This window comes from Cydia strobilella, chromosome 19 (genome assembly GCF_947568885.1).
Source record: "Cydia strobilella chromosome 19, ilCydStro3.1, whole genome shotgun sequence".
NCBI classification, from domain to species: Eukaryota; Metazoa; Arthropoda; class Insecta; order Lepidoptera; family Tortricidae; genus Cydia; species Cydia strobilella.
The window spans coordinates 4,952,218-4,973,658 of NC_086059.1; the positions used below are offsets into that span (position 1 = coordinate 4,952,218).

At 38.1% G+C, this 21,441-nt stretch overlaps 1 protein-coding gene across 2 annotated transcripts; it reads right to left on the bottom strand.

The window, feature by feature from the left end:
• Positions 1-334: 334 nt before the first annotated feature.
• On the bottom strand, positions 335-20,639 carry LOC134750181 (signal peptide peptidase-like 3). 2 transcript variants are annotated; one of them, XM_063685306.1, is made up of 10 exons: positions 20,466-20,639; positions 15,570-15,677; positions 7,594-7,745; positions 6,633-6,752; positions 6,290-6,466; positions 5,771-5,933; positions 4,434-4,570; positions 3,645-3,760; positions 3,403-3,561; positions 335-3,047 (listed from the first exon to the last, which is right to left on the bottom strand). In XM_063685306.1, the coding sequence occupies exons 2-10, from the start codon at positions 15,638-15,640 to the stop codon at positions 2,973-2,975; spliced, it is 1,170 nt and encodes a 389-aa protein (XP_063541376.1). In that variant the 5' UTR covers positions 15,641-15,677; positions 20,466-20,639; the 3' UTR covers positions 335-2,972. The 2 variants fall into 2 exon arrangements, with proteins under 2 accessions (XP_063541376.1, XP_063541377.1); XM_063685307.1 differs by lacking the exons at positions 7,594-7,745; positions 15,570-15,677; positions 20,466-20,639 and adding an exon at positions 7,061-7,206.
• Between the last annotated feature and the right edge of the window lie 802 nt (positions 20,640-21,441).

Consider the following 21,441-nt stretch of genomic DNA (forward strand, 5'->3'; position numbering starts at 1 on the left):
TAATGAAAACTCTGAATGATACTTTACACAATAACATCTAAATGCACCAAAATAAGTAATGATCACCCTTAAAATAGACAAAACATGTTACTTTTAAACATTCCGTAGAAACAATTTATTAGGATAGATTTAGTTTATCATAAACACTAATACTCGTACAATACAAACAGATAAATTGATGCTTTTCAAATTCATATTCCATACATAGCTGTAAGCCTCAATAAATTATATCACTTTTCATCATAATCAGAAAAATACTGTTTTATGTATATCTCCACATTGTAAACTTATTACTATACTTTATCAATAACTACTACTTAAAACATTTATTCAATGTAAATGAATAGTTAATCAAAAATCAAATCACACATACCAAGTATATAATTCATTATCATAATATGAATCTTATGATGTAGTGTCTTACATAACATCATTCATTAAATTCAATCAAATAATTTACAACAACAATACAGTTGTGTGAATAATAACAACATTAGACATAGCTTACACCTACATCCAACTAACTCCCATAACATATAGAAATTCTAAATCTTTATTGGAAACATCAGTCTAAGGCAGTGACAACATAGTTTGATCATATATAAGATAACCAAAATGATGACTTGGCGGTTACAAGATGACTAAGTTAACATCAGCAACAAAACCGTATGCTCTGATATACATTAATTTAAAGATCCCAACCAACACATTCGTAACACATATCAAAATATCATATCGACAGTAGCTTAAAGAGATTCTTAGAGATCTTTGCCTACACGTGCAATCCTATAATTTTACTTAAACTGAGTAGATATGACAACCCCCCCGGGCAAGTTTTTTGGCGTTTTTTCTTCGTATTATTTTGGCACCCTTGGCTTTGTAACATCCCTCGCCCACGAAAGTTGCCGTCCTAATAATAGTAGATGCATTGCAAGTAGCTTGTGACATTACAGTATTTATAAAAAGGCGATTAAAAAAACCCTGCAAATTGCTTCTCCGTGAGTATTGTGATGTCATCATATCGTTGTATGTACACTAAGTTCAGATGAAATATGAATGAAAATGAATAAAAAAAGGTTGAAATGTGACATGCGATTTGTTCCTTACTATAAGCGTAACGTTGGCATATTCTTAGGCCCAAGATATTATACTTGGAATTCACTTACGTTGGTAGGGACATAGTTATACTACAGAATGAGAGATGAATATCGTTATCCCATTCTAACAAATAGCTTTGTCTCTACTTACGTAAGTAAAACATACGAGTGTATCGCAGGCCTTATGTCATATGTTTACGCATATAATTGAAGGGCTCTGAATATAATACATATAATTATAAAATACACTGGGAAGAAACTGATTGTTCATGTAGCCAGTATGGCGACCGAGTCTGCTCCGAAATATGTACAAGTCCAATTCACGAAAGCTGGCACGAATGGAATGAACGAGTGATTGAAAATATCTATGTGGGTATCACATTAACCAATAAAATGGTGGCTCTGACTGTATACCGATACGATACAGGAGTCACTCATACAATGAAAGTTTCGTTCTTTCCATTCGTGCCAGCTTTCGTAAATCGACTTGTACCTTTTATGAAGGTAACAACATTGTTCCACAAAATATACTTTCGACGAGCTCAAATACGCTCATACATTTCTACATTCGGAAATTAACATTGGCACCTTCATTTATCTTATTAAACGCCAATTACACAATAAAAACTGCCAAAGTAGGCGGCTCAAGTTGTCACTAGTGTATTAGATTAAATTAGTGAACAATAAAATACAAAAATGCATTAAACTTAATACCGAATAAAACGCACTGGTCTTGTTCCTTAGCATACTTTACAAGAGCTGTTAAAAGTTACCCTGTGCTGTAACTTCCCTTCGACTAAAATTATTTATTAATTAGAAAAAAGCGTATCATCTAGCCTAACATACACCTTACAATATGTCTTTACGTTAACGCTTCAATTCACTTCATACAGCCGAGCGGCACAGCTCGCGTGGCGAGAGGGGAGTTAATTAAACCACTTTTTTTAAGGCTTTTAGTCAACTGTAGAACACCTCTGTCTCTTTCGCAGTAGCATCTATGCCCTTTTCACTAGTAAGTGAGAAGGAAATAATTGTTTCATAAAAATGTGGTGGAATGATTTTTGCTTGGTTATCGCTAAAATTCTTTACGCCTCCTTAACATTCAAATAAAATATTAGCTACCTCTCATATATTTCATCTAGAAATATCATTATATTTTTTATAGATTTTTAGAAATAAAAATAAACAAATAGTCATTGTAAAATAATGTTGACAATCAAAATTGATAATATGATGACATTTGTTCGTCTGATTCCCGAGCTCGCAACACGAGCTATACAAAAGTGCAGTTAGAGTCCTTTATTGATTGAAAGCCTAAAAAATAAGAGAGCTACTCAACTGCGGCCTGTCCACACAAGTAAGAACAGAGCAAATCTTGCATAAACTTATTATATTTAGATAAAATTTTAGGTCACCTTCCCATTGGCAAGTCAGTTACCATGAAACTTGGTTCTCGCTTTAACAGTACACTTTTACAAGTGTTTTTACAGTATTTATTATAATTTTCATTAAAGGTGGTGTCGCTTGAATCCCCCGCTATGCTCAGGATTCTAGAAGTACGTCAGAGTATCACAGCGAGCACATAATACCCAACGTTCTAAACAGAAAATACAGGGTGACAAAAACAATGTTCGAACCCGAGCGACCGGATACTAGATCCATAAGAAGAGATCGGTAGAACTGAGTGGACACTCGAGCGGGGCGTGCGGCGTTTACGATAACACGTGAAAACGTGTGCGTGACGCCAGTCAGTACACCTGCACGCTATAGCATCTGTATATAGTTAAGCGAGAGTAGTTGTTCATGAATGGGAGGTACCCGTCAGCGGCGGTGCGTGTGCGGTGAGTCCTAGCCGCTAGAGCGGCGGCGAGGCAGTCACACGTCGAAGTCGGCGCCGCCCTTGCCGGTGGGCGCGATGAACGGCTCGCTCCACATTCTCCGGAGGTCGCCCTGTCAACCGTACACACGTGTGTTACAAATAATTTGTATAATATAAATATATATTTTTTTAATTTGTATATGTATTAAGGAAGATTATAAACTAATCTAACCCTAACTAACTGACGTTAGATCCCCTTTCTGGGGGTGTGAGGAGGCCATTTCAGGGCGAGGCTCTTTTTGGCTGCGTCTGTCGCGGGCTGTAACGACGGCCCGGTCTGTTGTTGCCAACTATAATGTTGGCGTTTTTCACCTTCCTGCTCCTTGAAGAATTTGTTGGCCATCATGGCTTGACGGTCATATTGGCCAATCTGCGTCTTGACTGAAGGTCGAGCATATTAAAAATGAGTCGACTAGCAGCAGTTACCTTCACGTAGGCCATGGTCAGCAGCGGCAGCAGCGTGAAGGGCACGAGGTACAGCAGCGCGGGCTGCGCGGCCTTGAACACCTCGGCCGACACCGTGGCCGTCAGCAGCCCCAGGAAGTAGCCCAGCAGCGAGCAGTGGAAGTACGTCAGTCGGGAACCCTTTAACATCAAACAAACTTACCAATTTACACTAGATCAGTCGTACAAGTGACAATAAATATAATAAATAAGAGAATGTTCACCATGGAGCGGGGTCCCGGCACCTGCCCCATCTGGCACACGAGCGTGGCCTTCTTGTACGCGTCGTAGCGCAGCACGAAGCACAGCAGCAGGCCCGGCATCACGATGTCGCCCAGACCTGGGGGCGGAACTAACGTTACAATACAACAATACTGGCAGTATGGCTACAATTGTTGAAAGGAATCAATAGGCCAAGATGCGAAGTTTCAACGAGTCAACGTCTACCACTAGTTTCAATTTTAGGCCATAACCATAAGGCGGGCAGATCTTCCAAAGCGGATCACATGTTTTGTAGGGAATATTACCAATTTATTGATGTAAAGTGACAATGGTAAGTTTATGTTTTTCATTTCTGCCATAAAAAGGCAGACCAAGACCCGCAAGGATACTATTAAACTATTGAAAAGCGCGAGCCAGGGCTCATGAATCGCGGACATGAAAGTTTTACGGTTTAAATTACCATGATTTTAAATATATGATTAAGGTGCGTTGGGGTAAGAGATTGAACGGGTTTTTCATGAGGGGTAAGACAAAAAATCGTCCATATGCCGAAGCATTACGGGCGACTTCTCATCTCACCCCGCATGAAAAACCTTTCAATCTTACCCCAACGCACCTTAGATATTTAATTCTCGCTACGGCAGAAAAACCAAAACAGTAGGCCCTGTATTCAGATGTCAGCTTGGCTGTGTCACTTCCAATAGAATATCGTGTATACGAGTACACCGAGTCCGAGTGTGTGTGTGTGTGTGTGTGTGTGTGTACGAGTGTAGCGTGTAGGAGAGCCTCACCGAGCATGGAGAAGTGTCCCTGGTGGTGCATGGAGGGGAACACGAGCTTGGCGGGGAGCGACAGCTTGGGCGCGTCGCGCATGGCGCCGCCCAGCTGCAGGCGCCGCGCCACCACGTTCATGGGGTTCTCCGCCGGCCTAACAACCAACAACTATTAGCAGAGCATACGGAACTGTAAGATAACTGTCAAGTGTAAGTTTCCGATTGAAACCACAGTGAAAAAACCGGACAAGTGCGAGTCGGACTCGCCCACCGAGGGTTCCGTACTTTTTAGTATTTGTTGTTGTAGCGGCAACAGAAATACATCATCTGTGAAAATTTCAACTGTCTAGCTATCACGGTTCATGAGATACAGCCTGGTGACAGACGGACAGCGGAGTCTTAGTAATAGGGTCCCATTTTTACCCTTTGGGTACGGAACCCTAAAAAGGAGCTTGCGTATTTATACGGGAAGGCACCTGCTTATATTGGCGGTAAGTGTGAATATCTAGTACCTAGTAAAAAATTGTAGGTTCAAAACCACCGTGTCGTATAACGCAAAAAAATACTGTTTCAAAATAAAATGCTAAAAGATTCAGTCAGGATCTGTATTAATATCATATACCTACAGACGACAGGTTAGTTGCTGGTAGATCCTCAAACACACAAAGTCCCTGGTTAAGATACAAAAATAGGGTAAAATGCGAGTTTTCTTCATCGATGTTTTTCGCATACATCGAAGTCTGCTGTAACATATAGCCATAGAGTAACTTATAGTAGAGCGGTACTGACGGTACTGTCATAGTAAATTTTGTAACCCCAGTAAATTCACTGCCATTTGTCGACACACTTTAAAACTAAAAATAAATATTTTTAAAAATACGATAAAATGTATTTAGATATGGATAAATAATTTTTTTATTTGCATTAATTATTTTTATGATTTTGACCCATGTTCTTTCTTAAAACTGTTAAATAACAAACGAAACCGTCAACGCCATCTATACGACAGTTGGCCAAAGCTAGTAGCGCCCTCTGAACGAGAATCAAATTTTCTTGATTTTCGAGGCACGTTTTTTCCTTAGACTGTATCCATCTACTACGGAGTTATATCTATCTTTGATATAGCATAGCAATGTTTTGCGTCCACTCAGAAGTCTACTTGACACACAGTTTGTTAAGCTAACGGCAGATTCCCACCATTATTAGACCATTCCCAGTTAATTTTGGCAACTGTCAGGGTTACATCAGCTACTTGGGCAGATTTTTATTTCCTTAAATTTGTTGCCTTAGATTTAAATGAAATTAATTAGGTTTATTGAGTCGCCTATTCTGTAGCCGTACAAGATATAACTTACCTAGTGGCAACCTTGACCATAACATTGGTAGTGAAGATGTAAGAGCTAAAGAACACCCAGAACACATCGTAGAGTAGCAGCCCCGTGAGTAGTAAAGTTGACACCTTCAGCGACGGGAGGCGGATTAAAGCGATGAAGGTCACGCACAGACCCATGCCCATAGCTGGAACAAAACAGGTTTTTACAGGGTTGACAACATTGAACCGTGGTTCGGGAAAGATGTTTGCCGTTGCAAAGTTGAACGCGGTTATCACAGAGGCCGTGGCCTAGACGCACGCTCGCGGCGGCGCGACGTCCTGCTCGCACGCCGGTGTGCGGATCTGCATCCGAAATGCCGAAATGAAAGCCGCATAATAGGAACTATTGTAGTTTTGATTAAAAAAGGTCAAAACTTTGTTTCAAATCAGGCAATGCAACAGTCCGTTATTGTAAATTCTGTAGTAGAATAAGAGCATCCACAGGGCGGGTAAGGCTGCGGCCAGCCCGGACGAGTAGCGGCAGACGTGAACAGACACTCACCGTCCATGAGCAGCCAGTGGCCGGTCAGCACCCAGACGGCCACGATCCCGGCGGCAAGAAAGGCTGCGGCCAGCTCGGGCGCGGAGTAGCGGCCGCAGACGGCGCGGGAGCCCGTGCCGCCGGCCACGTACTGACATAGTGGCGTCAGGAGGAATGCTAGCGCCGCGCAAGCGATTACTGGAACAGGATTGCAGGCATTTAGTTAGTTTCTCTTCTTCCAGTTTTCTTGGTAGGTATGGTCCAAGAAGCGTGACTCGTTGGACCTTATGTCTTTGCAATAAGGTTCATAAATTGTCAGTTAAAAATACATTAAAATTTGAATAGTCGTGTGGTTGGTACTCACTCGCAGTGCAGATGGCGACGAGCGTCTGCATGGAATCAAAGAAGAAGAACATGACGAGCAACGCCACCGACGAGCCCAGGGGGAAGCACAGCGCCTGCATCGTGTTGAGGGTCTGTACGTCTGCAGCAGAAAGATACTCGCTTACAACCAGACCCAATGTCACGCATAAAAAGAAATTATCTCACCCCATTGCGGCGGATTGACAGAATATCTGTTCCATTGGCAAGGTAATGATGAAAGTGCAAAATGCCGACGTATCAGGATTTTAAGAGTTGTTTTTCCCCTGGCCATGAATGAGTGACACTAAAAAGATGATTCGCCCAAGTATCCAGAATTCTACGAGTAAGTTAACTGTGGACATCATATACCTACTCGATATTTATGTTTTATTGTACAAATTTAATTTTGTTCTTTCTATTATTACTTACTACTGTTAGCCTGGCTGGGCGGAGGTTTGGTGCCTCCTAGAAATGACGCTTCTCGCTCGCGCTCCACGCGCTCCCTCGCCTCTCTCTCCATGTTCAGCGAGCGGCAGCTGCCGTACACGAGGAGCACTACTTACTACTGTTAGCTTGGCTGGGCGGGGGTTTGGTGCCTCCTAGAAGCGACGCTTCTCGCTCGCGCTCCCTCGACTCTCTATGTTTAGCGAGGGCAGCTGCCGTACACGAGGAGCACTACTTACTACTGTACTATTAGTTATTCTGTGCTACTGTTAGCTTGGCTGGGCGGAGGTTTGGTGCCTCCTAGAAGCGACGCTTCTCGCTCGCGCTCCCTCGATTCTCTATGTTCAGCGAGGGCAGCTGCCGTACACGAGGAGCACTACTTACTACAGTTAGCCTGGCAGGGCGGGGGTTTGGTGCTTTCTAGAAGCGACGCTTCTCGCTCGCGCTCCGCGCGCTCCCTCGCCTCTCTCTCCGTGTTCAGCGAGCGGCAGCTGCCGTACACGAGCAGCACTACTTACTACTGTTGGCCTGGCAGGGCGGGGGTTTGGTGCCTCCTAGAAGCGACGCTTCTCGCTCGCGCTCCGCGCGTTCCCTCGCCTCTCTCTCCATGTTCAGCGAGCGGAAGCTGCCGTAGACGATCAGCAACATTGAGATCAGGCACGCTGACACTCTAAAAAAAAAGAGAGATTGGTTGACCACCTAATGCGGAAACTCTAATTATCAAAAGTTAAAGTTTGACAATTCAGTTACCATAAAATATATTGCGCCGCACAGAGGCTGTCAAACTCAGGCGATTTTTCTTAGACCTTTCTACACATCTTATACAGTCAATTAATCTTTGGCGTGATGACATAGAACAAACCAAACTATTATTTTATACTTGGCTACAGCAGAAACATAAAAACACTGAGTACACAAAGCGTTTACATTTAAATTCAATAGGTGAATAAATATTCCCATGTGACATGGGAACAGGATTTCTTTTGAATACTTGCGCTGTCGACTTCTCGAACGAATAAGTACATAATAAACGATGTAAATATGCAAGGTAAAGTAATAATGAGTACGTATTATCAGTAGCCTTACCACGACTGTCTTATCAGTGTCAAACTGACACATTCGCTAACGTCTGCGGAACTTACTTTCTATACATCTCACTCGCACTAATATGCCAGTACGAGCGAGATGCATAGAAATAAGTTACGCTCACGCTAGCGAATATGTCAGTGTCAAAGTCGTGGTAGCCGTACCCGTACAGTTAAGCGTTATATCGATAACTTCTATATAGCACAATCGGAATAGGACAAACTGCGAAATCTCTTGGACAGTGATGAAATTTGGTATATAATACAGTGTATTGTAACACTAAAGGCAATCCAACATACTCCCAGTACTCATAATTGTTACGAGATCTCGAGGTCTCGTTACACTGGCGCCCTAAAACTCGCCTGCGCAAACGCAACTAAATATAACACACAGACACGGCCTGTTAAGATGCTCTCAGGTGTAATTAAAGGCAATTTGCCGACTATGTATGCTCGTTTAGCTAGTTGTAATGACATTTATGAGTTCATAACAATAACAACCGAGACCAGGACAAATTTTAAGATGGCGAAAGTCAACGTTGTTTAACTTATTCACCGCTAAGTTACATATGTTTGCTGGTAAATATAATAATAAATATTATGGGACAATTTTACACTAGTAACGACAATCTTACACTGCGTTCCTTTAAATTTGTCCATGAAGTATATACATATATCGATAAACAAACACTTAATTACATAGAAAACTCAAGAACAAATATCAGTGATAAACACACAAATAAATGCCCATACCAGGATTCGAACTCAGGACCTCCTGTTTCGTAGGCAGGGTCACTACCGACTAGGCTAGGAGGCCAGTATGTATACGTATGTGAAAATGCTTTATAAAACCATAACGACAATGTGTCTTGATTAGCGTTGAATGAGCTGAGACCGAGTTCAATTAGTATCCTGACCCCATTTTTCAGACACCTATTAGCATTTTTTAAGCACGATTTTATTTGCTCTATGTCTATACAGTTACGGTATAGGTCGGTGCAGTCTGTGGACGGACTATACTAAGGGTCAGTTGCACCAACCACAATTAACTCAGAAATAACCAGCTGTCGACATTTAAGATTAGGTTAAATTTTTATATTAAAAGATAAATGTTATTACAATATTGATGAATTTCTGATGGACACTTTGACAAATGAATGATTGACTTATATAATTACCCATTAATCATTATTTATTTTAAATTATTAATTACAACTTATTGATTATTTTTATTTCAAATATAGTGACATTTCTAATAATATTGCATGCGCTAGGTAACCAAAATCATGGTACGTCGCAAGACATATTACAGAGAACAAATTGTTTATAACACCTGTATTCATTACCTGTAATGAATAAATATAGTAATATGTATAGTATTGATGAATAAATGATTCTAACAGACTGATCGACGTCAAGCAGCAGAAAACTATGAAACTTCCCATACAATAAAATTTAGCGAACGCTAAAACGGTGACAAACGGTTTGGTGCAACCCGATCTAAGAAGACATTTAATGCTCTACGCGTCGCGTCCAGTAGGTATAACAACGGATTCAGGTTACTGTTGGGGCAACCACCCGCTTTTGTAGCGCACCAGGTATGTTCGCGGAGCTTTATCTCAATTATACCGTAGTAACTATTTACTAATCTGTGATAATACGCTAGTGCAGTCTAGAGAAACTGGATTCCATATTCCATTCCCATGGAGTCTAGAGGTATTGACGGTATTGTGTATAACATATTTTAAGTAGTCTGTGAGTAGCTAACGTAGACGTTTTCTTTGTTACAAAAATGTTTGTTGTTTTGTTTTGTTTTGTTTTTATTTTTAATGTATTTACTAACACATAGGTATAACGATGGTACTAACAATATTGTATGGAATTCTGAATGTTCTGAAACAACGTTTTTTTTTTTTTTTAAATAATGCTATCCAGTATCCAGTACTATGGACAAATACACATACGAAAGGTCAAACTTTAACCATCATTTGGGCAGATTTTTATTTTGCTTTAGATAAAATTTGCTAATTTTGAAGAGCTTATGATGTGCGGAATAAACACGAAATCCTAATTTGGGACAAAGAAACTGGTATGTAATTATCCGTTGAGTTACGAAACTTTATGGAAGTTTTCGTTTCCGAAACTCCAAGAAAGATTTCTTAGGACACACTATGATAATGCGTTTATATTGTACATAATAGGGAACTCTCTACTGACCAAATTTTATCGAAATCTGACTAGAAAAATAAAACGATCACAAAATAAAAATCAGCCCATTTCGGGTTTATTCACGAAATAAAGCATACCTTTTGTTTAGCTATGCCTTTAGAGTTTAAACATACAAGCCACGCGGCGTTAGTATCAACCGGTCAACCTCAACGTGAGCACAAAGCGTCCTTTATTATGATTTCCACCGGATGGGACCGTGACCGCAGTTTTTTCCAGTTTAGAAGCCAGTTTAGTCCCCACAGAAGCCGTATAAGAGGGTATACTGATTTTTTTGTAAGTATCTGTTTAATTTTTAATTGCAATCAGATCAGTTTCCTGACTCCTAGCAGTTTTTTTCTACAGAATTTTAAGTAGGTACATAGCCTCCTAAGACTCAGTCACGGTCCTACCTACGGTAGGTACTTATTAAGTTCGATAATAATTAATAAATATAGTTGGTCAAGCAAATCTTGTCAGTAGAAAAAGGCGCGATATTTAAATTTTCTATGGGACGATATTTCTTCGGGCCTGCTTTTTTTAGGGTTCCGTACCCAAAGGGTAAAAACGGGACCCTATTACTAAGACTCCGCTGTCCGTCTGTCTGTCACCAGGCTGTATCTCATGAACCGTGATAGCTAGACAGTTGAAATTTTTACAGATGATGTATTTCTGTTGCCGCTATAACAACAAATACTAAAAAGTACGAAACCCTCGGTGCGCGAGTGCGACTCGCACTTGGCCGGTTTTTTAAATTTGCCGCCTTTTTCTACTGAAAAGTTGACCAACTATAAATCGTATTCAATTGGAACAGAATTGCAATTGTTTTGTATCGTCGATTTTTAAAACAAAACAAAATCAATCCTACATTATGGGTTCAAACTTCAATGGCCAAATTTGGTCATTTTTCTTCTTGGAGGATAGAACCAACGGAGACGCCTTTCTGTAATTTGCTGTACAAAAAAGTCTGCTAATTTTTGCGGGGGAGGGGAACGTAAAATGTATACGTAACGTCAAAATAGCCATGTCAGATAAACGTCAGTCCATACATTGTGTATGACCATTGGCAGATTATTTTCGACAGAGGGAAACGCCTGTTAATGGCTACTCAGTTTGGTTATATTCTCTAAGTTTTTCTTGTATAGTTGGGGCTTAGGAGGATAATAGTTTCGACCAAAGAGTAGTAGTAGCGAGTAGCTGTACTGATAGTTCCGCTACTTGACGCTAGATGTAGACTACGAAAATAATAGTCTTTTTGGTAACAAAGTATGGAGTGAGCACTCTATGTCTTCTTAATTCTCATCGGCGAATAAAAAATGTCTTGCCTGGTTTAGCCTCTGGATGGAAGGGCAGATGTCAGTTGCTTCCACAAAAACACTAGTGTCTATACTAAATCATGAAACTAGACAGTGCAGGACCCAGGTCTTTAAATATAAGACCTGAGGGCGCTATAAAATAAATTTGATTAGTATCGTTTAAATTCGCCATAAATCTGTAACGGTTCGGTTATAACCTAAAGTAGAAATTGGTCGTAAAGCCGAACTGTTGATCATCCCCATTAGTTTTGACACGGAGCTTGATTTTAACAATGGTAATTACATGAATAACATGAATCACTAATTGTAACGGAGCAGTCAACAGTTCAACAGTCGTGTGATAGCCTGAGTTATTGCCCGTGACACTGAGTATCAAAGTAGGATTTTTTATCAGTAGCAATGTGTCGTATAGTATTAGATGTCTATAAAATTCGTGAGGTATTCATAAGCGTATTAACGCAAACTGCTCGAGAGCCGCATGCGGCTCCTTGGAGTGCGGCTCTTTGAGATTCTTAAGAACTGGTAATTTTTACTCCACTTGACTCTTCGTGTGTCACAAGTTTTTGTGTTTGGAAAGCATGTACTTACGATACGATATTAATTTTTTTGATATTTAGAAACATCACTTTTCGGTAAAGAAAAAACGTTACATCGCGAGACAACAGAACTAATTCTAACAAGGCCTTATATTTCCCCCTTTAGGTTTAAAGATTGAAGTAGCTTTTGTAAGTGCCTTATGCTGATTCTTGGGATTAGGTTGCCAACGCGGACCCCGGGCTCCGGGAAAAAGATGTGGAGAAAAGATATTTCGTTACACAAACACATTTTTTTAAATATACATGAGTAGAATGAATGACATCAAAGGCAAGAAGAAATACGTCCTCAATAATCCAAGTAATTGAAAATGCGACCGTAGGTAAATACTCTCAAACGAACCCTTCTTACATTTGATTAAGAAGCGGAGGACTATGCGGGTCCTTTTGTGATTAATGACAGAGTCACAATTTCTAGTAATTATGCATGATGAATTTTTTAAACGTATGTGTAGTTACGTACCCGTATCAATCAGCCAAGTAGTTTAATTTTAAATTGTACCATACGAAATAGAATTTAAAATGAAAATAATTTCAACAGTCTAATATCTTGGCTGTATATTACTGTGTGCAGAGTTTAGATTAACTGACTAACATTTGACTCAATCAGATGTAGGTATTATATACGATATACGTTGAACCATCATTAATACTATTAGTACTATTACCATTGTTTATTTTTATGTCAATACAGCTTGCAGCTCAGTTTACAGTTCGCTGGTCTTGTCAATAACTGTTACTAAAATAAATTAAACAAACTATTTCTTAACTCATTATTCAGAGCTTCAAAATTGTGGTGTTTTCAGGATTACTGCGTCCTTTTATTTAACCAACGTTTTTACATGATACGATTTCTAATGTGTTATCCATCATCGCGTGTATACGATCGTTAATTACATCCCATTAATCAAGTAATACGTAATGATAGGTAATATGCTCGCCGCAGAATCGATTATATCTACTGTGTATCAAGCACAGAAAATGTTAGCGTATTTTATTTGGTCAGATATTAAATTAGACCGTTATTATTCTTTTAATCTATTTGTGTTTTGCATGATCATTAATTTAGTTAACGCTCCCAATTTATATTATGTAAAAACGAGTGTTTGAGTATATGAAACATCGATACATCTGTTATCACTTATCGATAAGTCAGTCATAGATTAATAATTAAAAGAGGTAACTTCTATTTGCTGTAAAATTATAATTACCGAGAAATTTCAAGAATGAAATGAAATCAATTACAAATCGGTACATAATTTCTTTATTACATATATACTATAGTATACAGGTGCTATAAAAATAGAAAACTACCGAAATATCAAAGAAGATATCGAACGTGTTGTGTATTTCGCGGTAGCTATCTTCGTATACGTATACAATGTTTATAAATGATTATGATTATAAAATATATATTTAACGAAAGATCCATCATTAACAGACATGTCGATATTTCATTTTGTCAATCACTTTATTTTGCCACAAAAACTTCTATGTCTGAACCAGGTCTGAACATAACACTAACTAGCGACTAGCTTGTAGTCTTAACTAGCGACGTGAAATACTGTGGGATAAGCTGGCGCAAAATTTACGAATCATTATTTTTAGCAAGGAATGTTATAATGTCGTCCAAGGGTTCCTGTTTGGTCCATGGTTGCAAAAATAAATCAAAATTGAGATCCAAAGTGGCTAATTTCTTCTAGTCTTTCTTGACTGTGCATCAACCGCCAAGATAGGCAAGGGCGTTACTACATTTGTCTGAAATATAGACTGAATAGCTATTTATAATGACTCAAAATAAATACGGGACTTGCCTATATATGTTTAAAGTGGTTCGAACTGAAAAGCAAGCGACAAGCGTTGTGGTTGTGGCCGAGAGGATTGACACCATTTCACGCTTAATAATTCTGATTATAATCATGGAAGATCCGTTGGGTTTGTTACAGTTGTCAACTACCTACACAATCAGAACGTCGTCCAGTAAAGTCTGTTTAGTTGTTTTTTTTTTAATAAGTTTTATTTACTTTTTCCAGTCTCGGTATCTCTGCATCCTTTTCCTGGTAACAACAATAACAACACAACTGTTCGCGGCAATCTAAAAATCGTTTCCAGCTGTCCGAATGAAATGAAAATTCAGATATATACATGTACAACAAATCAAATTATTTTAACAATTATTTTGATTTGTTTTTTAAGTAGTGCAATTTAAGTATTTTAGATTTTCAGTTAAGATTTTGCACTCGCACGAGTGTAACTGCGGTAAACATTTCGGAAAGCGTTTACATCAGCTGACATCAGCCGTTGTCCAAGCTAGCGAGGGTTTTATAGGTTCCCCTGCTCACATCAACGTCACGGTATGATCACAGCAACCCTTTGACCTTTGATAGACCTTATATCTTTGCAATAAGAGTTACGATAAGTCGACGAACTGTGTGGAAAGTACGTAGGTGTTTACTTTTTACACACTTTGCTCGACTAGCTAGCTAAGGCGTTTTATAGTCTAAATTATTAGTTATTTTATTTTAGTTATTTTTAATTGTTAGTTTTTAGTTATTTTCTTGCGCTTTTCGATCGCATTAGGTACGTAAGAAGGTTTTTTTTTAATATGTCACACAATTTATACATCAGGGTGTAAACTCTAGATTTAATACCTATTAAACGTCCCGGCATGACTTGTAACGGCAGTTGGCTGTGTAATAGCTTAACGAGATATTATATTATGAAAACAACGTCTGAAAATCATCATCATTCGGTGACGTTAAACATCGTGTGGATACTGGACTAAGCTACGGACCTGGTTACTCCTCCGAGTTGGAAGGTCAGATCAGATGGCCGTCGTTTTCGTGAACCCATAGTGTCTGTGCCAATTCTTGGGATCTGGTTGCCCGAGCGAATCCCAGGTTTCCAAAAGTGAGTTACGGCAATGCAAGGACAACGCTACGGAGATTATTGTAAATATGGCTCGCGATCGAGTATCGCGTATCTTAAAAGTATAACACGACGCTGCGCTCGTAAATTCCGCTTTGTGATTTACTACAATCGGAGAAAAGAAAGTTTTTCAGGGTATTCTTTCAGCTTTCTATATGCAGATTTCAAAAGTAAGGATAGGATATAGGCCCTTTCATATAATGCCGAGCGAATATGAGCACGAACGAAAATGTGCACGAACGCCATTTGCTCAACAACGAACTGGCCCACTTGGTAGTGTTCGTAAGGCCTGTGATGTTTACGAAGTAATTAAGTAAATGCCTATATGGCAAATGTACGAGCACAACGACAATAGAATGATAATTACTTGGAGGAGTCCATGATTGAGTAGGCCCACTTGTACTCCTGGTATTCCATGTTGGCGCCCACCTGCGCCATGTTTCACCGGCCGAGGGGCGCTGCGGGCGAGATCAGTCTGCAATCAAAACACACCAAAGCTCTTAAAGGTCAGTGCATACCGGTTGCGAGACATGAACTTTTATTAATAATAAAAGTAGTTAAAACCTATCCATGTATAGGTATGATTTATTTTATGCGGAGAAACACTTATTAAGTCTGTCTGTGTCTGTTATAATGGCGGAGCTTTCACAGAACTGGATTCCCACTGGCTTGCCTGTTTCGGTATGACTGACTTATCCCGCATTATCTTTATTCCAGACTTGATAAATAATATTAGGTATCGAATAAAATAAAGAGAAACAAGCTTCGGCTTGAACATGATATGTTCGTCGCGCCAAATACTACATTTTAATTTAATGCCTACTCGAATGGCCGAATGGGTGAAAAGCAATTAAGGCATTTCCAGAAAAGTGTAGAGTTCGTGACGATTTTTTTTTAACTTCTAATAAACTTAAGAATCTGATATTTGGCATGATAACTTTTGATCTTAACCTTAAATTCAACGGTATATAATACAGATTATTAAGAAGGTATGCCATACGCGTCACGTCCCCAACAAAGTAGACCTTTTTGTGGAATGCCTTTCGGGTTGAACAACTGATATGTTCGACGCGCCAAAAACAAATTATGTTATGACTTATTAGATGTATACTCGAAAGGGTCGAAAGGAAAGCAACAATCAATAAGTACATAGGCAACTGCATTGCTTATCGTTTCCGCTTCTACGTTTATTTGACTAGCTTATCCAATATCGTATCCTGATTCCTGATATGAATTACAAATATAAATTTGTGACTAACTTTTTTAGTTATTTTGGCCACACTCATAGGTACCTACTTTTAACTATAGATAACTACTATTCTATTATAAGCATACCTAACTTAAAGGTATCGTAAAAAAAATTATAACTGTCTGAGTTTTTATCACAATTAGCATCTCTGGAATGTTTATTTCCCCTGGCCCACGAGACTGCCTTACAAAAATTTATGTAAAGATAAAATAACTTTTTCACCACACCAGCTGGTAAATGCTATCTTGATTGTTCAAAAAAGGGATAAGAGAGTTGCATTTTATTCAGATGTGAGGCAAAGTAATCAAATGCAAATTTTGACTCGTTTTCTTATGTTTGCTGGTAAAATTGACTTTTAAATGATGATTTTGAATGATAAATATTTAAGAACTGTTTTAAACTGTTTGAATCGGTTGTGAGTAAGCTCCTCGCCCCTCAAATTAAACCATACCTCTGCGACTCAAGCACTCGCAACGCTCAAGATTCCATTTTTCCAATTTCAATTTTGGAATTAGCACGAGCGGTTAAACAACAACTTTACCCCCTTGTAACACAAATAACTATTGTTTTTACGTGGTTTTACTGAATTTATGGTTGCATCAATATATAAAATGATCGTGTTCGGTAATAAAACACGCATTATAATAATAACAAACAGTAGTACATTCCACACCAACCAAATGTCAAACAAACATCACATCATATGTTAACATTATCTCACACACATCCTCCCAAATCTTACCCTGCATTGATAAATAAATACCAACATTTATCTGAGAAAGACAGTTTTTTTTTACTATTAGCTTCTGCCCGCGTATTCGTATCCGTGGAATAATGATGATGATTGATAAAAACTATCCTATGTCCTTCCCCATGCTTCAATTCAAACTATTGCCGTTCCAAACTTCATCTAAAAGTGGTTCACAGACTAAGTTACTTTCGCATTTATAATATAATCCATACTTAATATTATAAATGCAAAAGTCTGTCAGTCTGTCTGTCTGTCTGTGTGTTCCCTCTTCACGCTTAAACCGCTAAATCGATTTAGATGAAATTTGGCATAGAGATAGGTTGAGTCCCTGAGAAGGACATAGGATAGTTTTTATCCCGAAAATCATCCCTTAAGAAAGTAAAAAGCGGGGTGGAATTGAGATAATTAATGAAGTGTCTGCTAATTTGTGTGCATAATATGCTCAAATTGAATAATTGCTATAAGATTTTCTCCAGGCGCTATTCTTACTCTAGCTGGGGTAACTAAGTCCACGCAGACGAAGTCGCGGGCAAAAGCTAGTAATCCATACTGATATTATGTGCAAAAGTCTGTCTGTCTGTGTGTTTCCTCTTCACGCTTAAACCGCTGAACCGATTTAGTTCAAATTTAGCATTTTGAGTCTCGGGGAAGGACATAGGATAGTTTTTATGTTGTTATGGAAATCATCCCTAAAGAGAGTAAAAAGGGTAGTGAAGTTGAGAGATTTAATGAATAAATAATAAATTAAGCGTTTTTTAATAAAGCATCTTCTATTCTATTCTATAATTGCGGGATAATTGATGTCAAGCAATTAAGCTTATGCTCAAACTGAATGATTGCTATTACACTTTATCCAGGCAGTAAATTTACTCTAGCTGCTGTTACTGATTCCACACAGACGAAGTTGCGGGCAAAAGCTAGTATATTATATAGTAGGGATGACATCAAAAGGGAAGGATTAGGCTGGAGAGGTGGGCACTAACAGCAACACTCTTTGAACCTTGTAAGGCTCAATGTGCATTATAATGTACACTCTGTTTCAATCTAACTAGTACCTAAACCAAATAAATTTCATTTGTTCCATTGCTTTCTCAAACTGACAACATCAATCCAATTTTTTTTGGATTGGATCTGGTGGAATAAAAAATATAGAAATTTTTTGTATGGTGTGCCTAACAAGCAGCAGGCCTTATGTCATTGCAATAGGGTTTAAAATTGCCAGTTAACAGTTAGGACTAGGTATAGTATGTTTGTGCCCAATGTTCCACTATACTGTCTAAAAATGAACCAATTTTATTTTCTGAGTAGATTGAATTGTTTAGAAGCTCAGGTGAAATAGACTATATTTAAAATAAACTTTCATAAAATAAAGAAAAAAATAACAATAAACAGATTAAAGAATTTAAACTCTTTACTTGTTTCTACCTTTAAAAGATAATACTTTAAAACTGTATAAACTGAATAATAGATTCAGAGCAATCACTTTCACTTAAACTATAAAAACTTTAATAACTTTTTGTATACCCAAGCCAAACCAGCTGTGAAACTGCAGTGGCTCAGCATGTTGTATGTTAAAACAACCTGAATTATCTCATAACATTGGATATTTGAAGATACTGATAACAATAATATGTAGTGTTTCATTTAAAACTATGTATGTGGGTTTTTAAGTACTTTATATGCAAATGCTGTGATGTAAGATTATTCTAATGTAATTTAATAGAACATATGAATAACTAGAGGTCAGAAAGGGCTCTTTTATCTTATGCCTACCTCATAGTATTGCTTTAAGTATCATATTTATCTGAATATAACTTTTAACACAAGCCTGACTGATTGGGGGATGTCCTGCCTACTGTAGGTTGTATACTACTATGCCTACAGTAGGTTCATAACTATAGGTTACATATTAGGTTGTAACATAGATCAGAAGTACTTTAAATATTATATTAGACACAAAATTATAAAAAAATAACATAGAAAGGAAAAAGTGCCATAAAATGATCTCATCTCATCATGATATTCATGATCTAGCAACTTCCAGCACCGATAAGAACCAGTCTTAGTTACTCAAAGTAAATTTGCTATGTAACTGTTACAGAAAGCTGATAAAATACATTTACCACAAAGTTACCAGTCAGAAAGATATCAATAGCTACTTACATGAATATATTACAACAACAATCAGATTTAGATAAAATAACAAGTTATGATTGGCTATATAATGTTAAGCCTCAATAACCATTGCCTGTGTAAACATTCTCTAACAATTGCACCTGCTTCAACTAATCTTATTGGTGCATAGCACCTATTACTGATAAGAGGGCAGTGCCCTGGAGCCCAACGACTTCCTATATTAACAATAAACGGAGTGTGACTTCAATTATTATTTATAATTTTGCTATAACTTTGCTTTCTTGAGACTGACTTATCAAAACATTTACTTAGCCTCCTGAGAACCCTTGTACAAATTTGTGTACATATTCCATAATCTATTCTGTACTTTTTATAGAATAACTAAGTTCCAAATTCAAAAACACAACAACTCCTGGGTCTCAGGAGGCTAAGACCATAATTTATAATGATTCAAGATATTAAAATTAATTGTATATCCACTATCACTATATTGATATTACAATATATCTATTTGTGTCCTAATAAAACTTAAGCATTCAAAAACCATAATCAAGCTACAATATTGTTTATTAGTATGTTTACTTAGATTGGTATGTCAATAAATAAGTAATTTCAGATAGCTGCACTACAATTACAGCAAGATGTTACTCTGTATGGATGTATATTTGTGTAACAGGGGTCATGTAACCGGAAGATAGTAAGGACTACGTCTAACAGTCCGATAAGGCAAAGAAAATCTAAGTAGGTCACTTTTAGTGTAGGTAAAGATATTAGTTTACAGCTTATAGAAAATTCACACGAAATAAAAGAGCAACTTTTTCGGACAACTCCGATAGGAGATACGTCGCTTAATACGTCAATTGTCTCCAAAAAGATCAGAATAAGTAGAGCACGAAAATAATGTACAATAAAGTGAAAGGGTAAATACGAAACGAACTTCCAATATGTCTCGGTCAATGTATTGTTGGAGAAAACGACCTCAATTAAGTTTCTTTACTGACGATATTTGCAATTATAATTGTTAATTATTGATCAGTTGTTGATGAGAAATAAATAAAAGAGGTCTTCCAAAACAATCTACAGAAGCGTACTAATTACCGATGGGAATACACATAAAAAACACTCACCGAAGCCGGGTACTGCTTTCTATTATATCACTGTCAGCCCCGTGATCCCATGCTTAGGAATTATTACTTAATTCTTACTAACATCGAGTGAACTGCTATCCACAAAATTTATTTACATAAAAGCCCTACACTCGTCCGACAGCCAATCGACGGCCATCATAGATAGCTAGTGTTGTACAACTCAAGAAGTCTGGAAGAAGCAATAAAATAGCACGGGGATAATTTATCGTTCAAAATTATTTTAATACATATTTATTAATTTACGCATAAATATGGATTATTTATTTTAAATATATTGAATAAATAATTCATTTGAATGTGACAAAAGCGGCAATATTTTTTTAAGTAAAGAATAATACTCGGAAGTTGGCACACCTGGTTTTATACCATATCATGATATCCGATTGTGAATGAGGAAAAATGTGATCGTTTTAAAGGCCCTCCACACTCATGCGTGAATCACGGCGCGAAGCCGCGAACGCGAGTGTGGAGTCGATTTCGCTGATTAGCGAACTAGACTCCACACTCGCGTTCGCGGCTTCGTGCCGCGATTCGCGCACGAGTGTGGAGCGCACCTTTATACAACTCATAAGGCTGGCGTCCACTAGACTCGCCGAGGCGAATCGAATCGAATCGCAATAATTCACCTATATATTTTCTAATACAACTGCGTCCATTGACGGGCGCGCCGCGGCTCTTCGTCAATGGACGCGGTTGCATTAGAAAATATATAGGTGAATTATTGCGATTAAATTCGATTCGCCTCGGCGAGTCTAGTGGACGCCAGCCTATACACAAACTTTTTATCCACTGTCATATGTCATTCTGACTGACATTTGCTCTTATCTTAACTTAACCTCAAAAATCCTACGGTACGGGGTAATCTTTCTTAATTTTGGATGACATTCAATAAACAAATATGAAATTAACACAATTTTTACTGAGACGTAATCGACTCCCCAATGGACATTTGTTT

Coding starts and splice junctions, on each gene's coding strand:
- LOC134750181 (XM_063685306.1), bottom strand. CDS start 15,640: ATGGCGCAGGTGGGCGCCAACATGGAATACCAGGAGTACAAGTGGGCC. Junction 6,467..6,632: donor CGTCGCCATCTGCACTGCGA/GTGAGTACCAAC, acceptor ATCCTGTTCCAG/TAATCGCTTGCGCGGCGCTA. Junction 4,571..5,770: donor ATGGTCAAGGTTGCCACTAG/GTAAGTTATATC, acceptor GTTGGTTGTTAG/GCCGGCGGAGAACCCCATGA.